General features: G+C 56.2%; 1 protein-coding gene across 1 annotated transcript; it reads right to left on the bottom strand.

The window, feature by feature from the left end:
* Positions 1-269: 269 nt before the first annotated feature.
* PLEKHF1 (pleckstrin homology and FYVE domain containing 1) lies at positions 270-8,634 on the bottom strand. Its single transcript, XM_079906487.1, has 2 exons — positions 8,539-8,634; positions 270-2,273 (listed from the first exon to the last, which is right to left on the bottom strand). The coding sequence occupies exon 2, from the start codon at positions 2,257-2,259 to the stop codon at positions 1,420-1,422; it is 840 nt and encodes a 279-aa protein (XP_079762613.1). The 5' UTR covers positions 2,260-2,273; positions 8,539-8,634; the 3' UTR covers positions 270-1,419.
* Positions 8,635-9,694: the final 1,060 nt, after the last annotated feature.

Genomic DNA, 9,694 nt, shown 5'->3' with positions numbered 1-9,694 from the left:
CTGGTCCCAAAGTCACCACTTCTGATGGTGATCCCCTCTCTGCCCAGTGGGCTCTGGCCAAGGCCACCCAGGCGACGGGGGGGAAGACTGGTACAGGAGACTGTCCTGAAGGACCACAGCTCTGTGGCCGGGTGTGGGCCAGGCATCAGGTGGCTGCCATTCAAGCTCCAGCCCCAGCGCACACTAGCTGAGCATGGCAGGTTGCTGCACTTGGGACCTCCCCACTCAACTGCACCAGCCTCGGGGGGGCGGGGGTGGCAGAGCAGAAGGCCACGTGGGAGAGCTTTAAACCTGGAAGGCTCATGGAGAGCTGGACAAGCAGCTCCTTGTTTCCTTTACTTGCTGTCTGGCTGTTTAGATAACTCACACCAAGTGAACAGGGCTGCAGGTGCTGGGCTACAGTCACAGCGCCTGGATGGACGGGGCTCTGTCCCTGGGAATCAACCATGGTGTGGTGCAAACATCTGACCCCACTGGAACTGCCAGCATTCTCAGGAATGCCCAGAGTGGTGGACAGTTGTTGACATTTGCCACCTAGCATGGTTTCAGTCCTCAATCACAGAGGTGTGTCTGAAGCAAGAACACTCCTGGACTTCGCAAACACATGAGTCAATAAACTTTCTTTTTATTATTAAGTCAGTCTGGGTAGGGTTTCTGTCACTTGCAGTTAAGAGTCCTAACACAAAACACTGCTTTCTCCAGCACAGGGAGGGATGAGGACAGGATTGCGAGGCATCAGACACCTGGAGGGAGGTGAGACTGGGCCAGAGGGCTTGGCAGGCCACTCTGGACCACGGGGAGCTCAGGCTGCAGTTCCTGGGCCTGGCGGGCACCCACAGCATGGCAGTCTCTTGCCTGGCTCTGGGTGAGCCCACATGCCTGCCTTGACAAGGCCCAGCCAGCCAGGCAGGTGGGCATCAGCAAGGCAGGTGGGCAGGCACTGGTTTCCTGGAGGCCTCTCAAGACCCACAGTCTTTCCTGCAGGGGGGCGGGGTCAGGTCTGGGGATTCAAGGCCTCAGAGAGGAGGGGACCTCACTCCAGTGCAACCTTCTCTCTGGCCCCTAAAGCTTCCTGAGTTCGTCTAATTCAAGGGATCATCTGGATCAACAGCTCAAAGGGCCGAGAAACGACATTTGTTCCCAAGAGGCCTAAGTATTTTGGGTTTGCTAAATGAAAAGGTAATTACCTGAAGTGGAACTAGAAGGACGCCAGTATCCAAAAAGAGGCATTGGGGGTTCAGAGAAAAAGAGCCACTTCCACTGTGCCCACCACCCCGTGGGGTAGGGTCCCATGGCGAAGGGCCCTGCAGGGTGCCGGGCAGCTTGGGGAACTCTGCCCTCTCAGGGGCCCGGTCAATGGCATCCGCTTGGATGCCGAAGTGACTAGGGAAGCCCTCCCGCATGTCTGCAGACCCGGGGTCAGCTGTGGAAGGACGACCAGGAGACTCCCGAGGCGTAGAACTCCACGCGGCTGGGCCAGTCACCATCCCCACTGCCTTCCCTGTCCTCGTCTGAGTCATCATCGTCTCCACTGGACGCTCCGCAGACGGCCCCGGCCAGGTAGGCCGGCTGCCCGGCGGCCCCGGTGCCCAGCTCCTCCGCCTCCTCCTGCCGCTTCTGGGCGGCCAGCTCGCGGAAGCAGAGGCTGCAGACGCGCAGGGGCTTGGGCGAGAGGCGCGGCAGGAGGAAGCGCTCGCGGGAGCACTCAGCACAGACCACAAAGCCGCATTTGCGGCAGTGGTGGCGTCGGGTGAGCGCCGAGAAGCGCGTCTGCGTGCAGCGCATGCAGATGTCCGTGGCTTTGTCGGGGATCCAGGGCGCCGCGTGCTCCGTGCTGGGCTGGAGACCCGTGGCCAGCAGCTGCCGCCGCACACACTCCTCGATATGGCTGATCCACTCCTGGCGCTCGGTGGCGGAGGCGGCTGACACCACGAAGGACTTCTTGGCCGTCTTGATCATCCAGCGGTTCTTGGCCTGCAGGGTCTCGGGCAGCAGCTCCAGCGTCACCTCCTCCAGCGGAATGATATGCTGGCTGCGGTACTTGCGCTTGTTGAGCACGATGCTGCCGTACACCAGAATGTCGTTGAAGAGGAAAAAGATGCGCGGTTTGGCCTTCTTGCGGCACTCCTTGGTCAGGACGCCCTCACCCAGCAGCACTCGGCCCGGCAGGGCCAGTGGCTGCCCCGATGCCCCGAAGCAGCTCTCAACAGCCGCGATGCGCTGGCTGTTGATCTCCGTGTTCGCCAGGTAGTCCACCATCTTCGGCCACTCGGCTGTGGGAGGAGCAGCAGAGGATGCGTCAGCTTGCTCAGACGTGGGGGGGGGGGGGGGGCTCACCCCCAGCTCACCAACCCATCCGTCAGACAACGCACTAATTACCCCACTGCAGGCCCAGACGGCCACTCAACTAAGGAAACTCGCTGCCCCAGAAAACGACCCTTAGACAAGGAGTTACTGGGAGGTGAAGGGGGAACCCCCCGCCCCAGTGAGGGGCGTGTGGAAGCCAGCTCGGGATAGGAAGGCAGCAGTAAAGATGTGTGACTGAGAAGTGGGGGCTCGAGCCCCTGGGGAGCCTTGGAAAACAGGGTAGAACAGGCCTCAACACCATCCACCCAAGGGGCAAGGATACTGAGCCCCAACTGCCTTAAGAGGCTTCTAGGAGCACTGACTACCCGGCACTTTGGGCCTGCCCCAGGTGGAAGGGTGCAGGTGCATGCACGAGGATGGGGAGTGCCAGGCAACGGGGTGTCTGCAACCCCAACCTGTCAGTGACCCCCCCCACCCCACCCCCCATCTACCAAGACAAAGCATCGTAGACCCTGCAACCCACTCACTCAGCCCATGAGCCCAGTGGTCACCACCATCATCATCACAGGTACCACTGCTGAGTGCTTCTTCCATGTCAAGCATGACTATCTCATTTAGTCCTCACACCAACCGTAGCAGGTAGGTCCCCCCTTGACAGGAGGAAACTGAGGCTCTGTTAGTCACTAGGCAGCCTGGAGCTTGCACCCCTGGAGACGGTGCTGCTCAGAGCCTTCCCCCATGGGGCAGGAGGCCTCTATCCTCCTCTGCCAAGCGCTCCATGTGGTAGCCCCAGATCTCACCTGGGCCCCCTCTGCTCTGTCCATACCCATTCCCTTTGACCCACCAGACTCACAGCTTTGAGGACACCCAAACACCGCCGACCCCAGGGCAAGCCTGCAGTCCCAGCTCTCCCCTGAGCTGCCCCCGTGACCTCCCACCAGCTCCTCTTCTTTTCCAGAAACAAACCACCATTCACCTAGTTGCTGAAGCCCCAAATCTAGGACTCCGCCTTGAATCTCCTCTTTCCTGTACCCCCATTCGACCCACAAGCAAGCTCCATCGTTTTTCTGTCTCACGCTTGGCCCCAGTCTGCTCACTTCTCACCACACAGCTCCACCAGTGAAGTGACAGCAAGGCTACCTCCCTTTCAGAAAGCATCTCTCTGACAACCCCAGCTCAGGCAGCTTCTCCCCCTACCCAGGACAGGGTCAGCAAACCATGGCCTGAGGGTCAAATCTGGGTTCATGTATAAGGTTTTATTGGAACACAGCCACATCATTCATTTACAATTGTCTGTGCTGCTCTCCTGCTGCAACAACAGAGCTGAGAGCTGTGACAGAGACCACATGGTTACAGAACCTAAAATTTACTCTTTACAGAAAAAGTTTGCTAACCTTTTCTGTAGGATGTTACCCTATTTTGCTTTTTCTTCACAGGACTTACCAGGACCTGATATTTTCTTGTCTATCCATCATTTGCTTGCGTGTTTTCTATTTCCCTCACCCACTTCTAAGCTCCATCACAGCAGGAGCCTTTTCTTGTTCACTGCTGTATCCCCAATGCCTGGAACAGTGCCAAGCACATAGTAGGTGCTTCGTGAGTGGCTAGTGAATGAACCAAAGCTCCCTAGGGCCCACCACAGGAGGAAGGAGCCAGCACCTCCTATCTCTGAAGAGGAAGCAGATGAGAGCTGACCCCACAGCCGCTGCTGCCGCCACCACCATGTGCGCACAAGTGTACAGGCACACAGCACACCCCTGGCCAAACTGATCACACACGCAGAGTTTCTGGGTCACCACACTGCAGTTCCGTAAGTCAGGCTACCTGTGGGAAGCTGAAGTGTGGCCAGCGCAGGGGCTGGATGCATTACACAACAGGGGTGCTCGGTCCCGACTCACGCACCCCTTGCCCCTTTCAGACCACAAGCCATCCTGAGAAGTGCTGTCCACACCACCTTATGTAAGAACCACTATTTTTAGGCTGCTGATCTCGGCTGCATGTTGCAAACCTAGCTGATTATGGGTGACAGCCCTGGGCTATCCTGCTAGGACCAGTCACTGCATCCCTGCTGTGGACAGTCTGGTAACATTCCAGAGGCCACCCCCAGGACCCCTGGGCTGGGTGCTGGGCCCCGGGATGGGCTGAATGAGGGCTCCACTGGAAGAGCTCAGAGTGTAGCAAAGGAGGGAGAGGCACCAAGAGCAGTGACTTTGGGACCTACAGCAGCGACAATGGAGATGCCTGGCAGAGTGGAAAGGGCAGAACAAAGGGTGAGCTGGGTGCACTCACACAATGGGCTACTGTTGGCGTTTACAGTGACTCCACCCGATTCACGTGGGTCATCGTGGAGCGACAACAGACACCAAATGCTGAGTGGAAAAAGCAACCTGCAGAATGGTCTGTATGACACCATGTATGCAGAAATTACGCAACATTTAAAAAGTGTTCAAGAACTATATCTGCGAATAAAAATGGGTAGGATGGAACCTCGCACCCATAAGGATAGCTGCTATCAAAAAAAACAGGAAATAAGTGTTGGTAGGGAAATGGAAAAGTTGGAACCCTCCTGCACTGTTAGTGGGAATGTAAACTGGTGCAGCCGCTACGGAAAACAGTATGGAGGTCCCTCTAAACATTAAAAATAGAACTGCCATATGATTCAGCAATCCACTTCTGCTTATTTATGCAGGAGAATTGAAAGCAGGATCTCCAAGTGGTATTTGCACACCCATGTTCATAGCAGCATTATTCACAACAGCGAAGAAGTGGAAGCATCCCAAGTGTCCATTGATGGATGAGTGGATAAACAAAAGGTGGTACAGACATACAATGGAATATTATTCAGCCTTAAAAAGAAATCCTGTCACTTGCTAGAACACGGATGGACACTGAAGACATTATGCCAACTGAAATAAGCAAGTCCCAAAAAGACAAATACTGCATGATTCCACTAATATGATGTATCTATAGTAGTCAAATTCATAGAAACAGAAAGTAGCAAGGTGGTTACCAGGGCTGGGGGTGGAGGAGGAGGAAGAACGGGGTCCGGGCGGGGGCTGTGGTGGTGGAGGAGAGCTGTTATTTAATGGGTACAGAGTTTTGGTTTTGTAAGATGAAGAGAATTCTGGAGATATTTCAAAACAATAGGAATATACTTAACACCTCTGAACTGTAAGCTTAAAAACAGTTAAGATGGTTTTCAAAAAAGATAGATACAAACCAAAATCAGAAGAAAATTTTATTTCTTTCATTTAAAAGAAGGCAGCAGCAAATGTGATAAAATCCCAATACCAGTCAGTTCTGGGAAGTGGGAACATGAGCTTTTTCTTTCTTTTTCTAAATTTAAGGTCCTCAAAAAGAAAAGAATTACAGTACAATGTCTGGGTCAAGAGCTCTGGGCTCTACTGGCCTTGCAGTGGGTCACCAGGCTGGGCCTCCCCTGACCTCACAGCAGCAGGGCCCAGGCTGCAGGACATGCCAGGATGAACATCTGAGGACGGAATGCCACTTGCTCCCTCCAATACACCTGGCAGCCACCTGGCAGAACTGGGTGAAAACCCAATCTTGCAGCCACACGCCGAGGCCTAACACATTCAGCACTGAGCAGACAGACTTTATGTGGAGAGAAGAGCAGATGCCCCCCACAGTGGGTGAGCTCTGGAGGCAGACTTGCCCAGGTCCACCTCCGACTAGATGCTACCCAGGTGGGCACCATGGAGGAAGTGAGGAACAGCGCCCAGGGAGGGGAGAGCTTTGGGCAGGGGAGGGCCTACAACGCTGTCTCCCCGTCCCTTGTAGGAGGCCCCAGGATGCCCCACACTGCTCTGTCCCTAGTCAGTGGTTTACAGACCCCCTCCAGGCCCTGTTGGCGGCAAAACATGGCGCAGGAAGGGTGGGGAGTACCTGGTGACAATGAAAGGGGTCTGGGCTCTAAGCTGACTCCACACACTGACTGGGGTAGTGGGAAGCCTCTTGTGCCCCCTCCTCTGTGGGCCTGCAGCGAGTACCAGCTGGGGTGAGGGGCCGGGCAGACAGCATCCTCCTGGGGGGCTCCCCCACATCTGCCTACCAGATCTGCCACGACCAGAACTTCACACCTGCTATAACATGGCCTGGAGATTTTCTTTTTCTTTTTTTTTGACCGCCCCCCTCACTTCTTTCCCTCACCAGGGATCGAACCCGCACCCCGTGCAGTGGAAGCACGCAGTTTTAACCACTGGACCGCCAGGGAAGTCCCTTGGAGATTTTCTTGGTAGATGAGGCAGCATCCCCACCTCCCCATCCCCCACCCCTCCCAGCAGATGGGGAATCCTGTTCTTATTGTTCTCACTAGGGAAGTGAACCATCCTCCCTTAGAACAGGGGAGGAGAGAGCTGAGCCTGTGCCCACTCCTTTTGGGGCCACCTGCCCCAGGACAGCCTGTGCTGAGCCCCATGTGGTACCCCAGATGCTGACAGAAGGTGGACACTCTCGAAGGGCCAGTGTCTGGGAACAGGGAAGTAAACAGACCTGCTCTTTCTTGCAGGTTTTGGAAGGAGGGCAGGCTCCTGGGCTGGCCTTCCTGAACACAAGGGATCCCACCACCCGAGCTGGGCCAAAGGTGCTCTCAGTGAGTGAGCCATGCCCTAAGTGTCACTGGGTGGCCAGGGTTCTGTGCTTGACAGTCGAGGTGTCACACATGATCTACACCAGGAGTGGCAAATCTATATCAAGTCTGAACAACTGCCAGTTTTTCTAAATACAATTTATTGGAAAACAGCCGCATGCGATGGGGACTGGCTTGCAAAGCCTAAAATATTTACTATTTGGCGCTTCACATAAAAAGTTTGCAGACCCCTGATCTATACCACCACATGCTGTCAAATGCATAATTCAGGGACTTCCCTGGTGGCGCAATGGTTAAGAATCCGCCTGCTGGCTTCCCTGGTGGTGCAGTGGTTGAGAGTCTGCCTGCCGATGCAGGGGACACGGGTTCGTGCCCCGGTCCGGGAAAATCCCACATGCCGCGGAGCGGCTGGTCCCGTGAGCCACAGCCGCTGAGCCTGCGCGTCTGGAGCCTGTGCTCCGCAACGGAAGAGGCCACAACAGTGAGAAGCCCGCGTACCGCAAAAAAAAAAAAAAAAAGAATCCGCCTGCCGATGCAAGGGATACGGGTTCGAGCCCTGGTCTGGGAAGATTCCACATGCCGCGGAGCAACTAAGCCCGTGCGCCACAACTACTGAAGCCTGCACTCTAGAGCGAGCGAGCCACAACTACTGAAGCCTGCGCGCCTAGAGCCCGTGCTCTGCCACAACAGAAGCCACCACAATGAGAAGCCAGCTTGCCACAACTACAGAAAGCCCGCGTGCAGCAATGAAGACCCAATGCAGGCAAAAATAAATAAATAAAATTTATAAAAAACAAACAAAACAGTTTCAGTGTGACTCAAAGCGTCCATTTTCCCACCTGCAAAAAGGGCTGATGACAACTCTCCCCCTGCACAGCTCTTCAGGTGTTCAGGGAGAGAGAAAGGTAAGGAGATTCCAGGTGACTGCAGGCTGGGAAGGAACTGCCACCTCTCTCTGGGCCTGCCTCAGTTACTTCCTCTGTGAAATGGGAGATTAAGCCCGGCCCTGTTTCCTTTGACAGCTCCCACCAAAAGTCACAAACTCACACGCTTCAGGGGCCAGGCGGTTCCTAAATGAGAGAGGCCAGCGAGCACCTAGGTCACGGGGAAGGCGCTTCCACCCTCCCTCTCTTCCCTCCTTCGCTGGGGCAACTATCTCAGCCCACTTCTCCACACCCCGCAGACTGGGACCGACGACGGCGTGAGTCAGGAAACCCTGAACCATCTCCGAACAGCGGGAGCGCTGAGATCCCTCTGCCCCAGGGCTCAACGCCCACGGGCGCCTCCTGACCTTTTCCGTTCTCACGTCGCGCACACCCCGGGGGCCCTGCCTCGACCCCGGAGACCCCTAACCTGTTTTCACCCCGGAGACCCCTTACCTGTTGTCACCCCGCTATCCCTGGAGCCCCTGCAGACCCCGCCCCGCCTACAGCCCGACCAGCCAGTAATAAGCGCCCTGCTCCGCGCCTCTGCTCGAGGCCAGAGTCCGAGACGGTCCTGGCTGTGCGCCCGCCCCGCCCCAGCTCCGGGGCCATATAGTCGAGGCGTCCCGGGGAATTTGGAGGCGGCCGGCCGGCCGGAAGCCCGCCTGCTCTGCTCGTCGCAGCCCGACCGGGGATCCTTACCTCCTCGGCCTGGGCCCCGCGCGCCCCGCCCAGCAGCCTGCGTGTCACACCGCACTCCGCCGCGCCGCTCCTCTCGCCCTCTGGGGATAACCCCAACCGCCCAAGCCGACGCGTTCCAACTCTCCCCGACACGCCCCTCGCGGCAGCTCCGCCAATTGGAGCCCTGGCGCGCGGCGGGGGCGGAGCCTGGACTCCAACTCCAGAACCACAAGTTCCCGGGAAAAGTGCGCAAGCGGAGCGGCCAGAGTTGGAGTGCGTCGTGGTGCGCCCCTGCTGCGAGCCAGGGCTGGGCGGGGCTCGTTTGTAGCTCTCTCCCGGGGTTGGGTACCCCGTCTCAAGCCCCCCGGTTTCCCTTTCCGACGCCGCGCTCTGCCCGCTGGCTGTTCTCGCCAGGCAGCAGACTTTGAACTCGCCGGACTGGGGCCTGTGAGCCAGGAAAGGGGGAGGGAGGCTTTGGCGTTATTGTGCCTTCTGCTGCCTCTGGCGGGATTCCCTGCTGCTGGCTGGCATAGTCCTCTCTCAGAAATAAAGAGATTGATAATCATAATATGAAAAATCAGTGTTTTATCTGTTTTATGTTTTAAACTCTTTTTAGTGAAAACTTTCAAGCATACATTGAAAGAAAGAGACTAATTTAATGGACTCCATGTACCCATTACCCAGCTCCAACATTACCAGCAGGTTTTGTCCCCCTTCTCCCCGCGCCCAACATACCACCCCCCACTGCCGCTCCCTGGCCAGCAACACTGAAATGAAATGAAAGTCCAAGCCTCGCCATCACCACTCCTCGAGGGCTGTCTCAACCTCCCTCTGGCCTCCTCTCAACACTTCATTTCATACTAGCTTCTTCCTGTTCCTCAAAACCCCAAGGTTGTTCTCACCTCTGGGCCTTTGCACTTCCTTTTTGCCTCCAGATCTTCCCATGGCTGCATTTTTGGCATTTAGATCCAACTCAAACTGTCCCCTCCTCAGAGGCTTCCTGCACCCCATCACCCTCATCTACCTCACTCCGTTTTATTATTTTGCAAAGCACTTCTCTCAACCTGAAGTCATCTGATTAGGTCGCTTGTTTACATGTTCATGGACTATCTTCCCCACCTAGGTAGGCTGTGAGCCCCGTGGGCTGGACAGTATGCAGCTTGTTCATTCCTCTCTC

The sequence above is a fragment of the Stenella coeruleoalba genome (assembly GCF_951394435.1).
Source record: "Stenella coeruleoalba genome assembly, chromosome: 20".
Taxonomy (NCBI): Eukaryota; Metazoa; Chordata; class Mammalia; order Artiodactyla; family Delphinidae; genus Stenella; species Stenella coeruleoalba.
The sequence above is the reverse complement of the archived record's forward strand: the minus strand, read 5'-3'. Positions and strand labels throughout refer to the sequence as shown.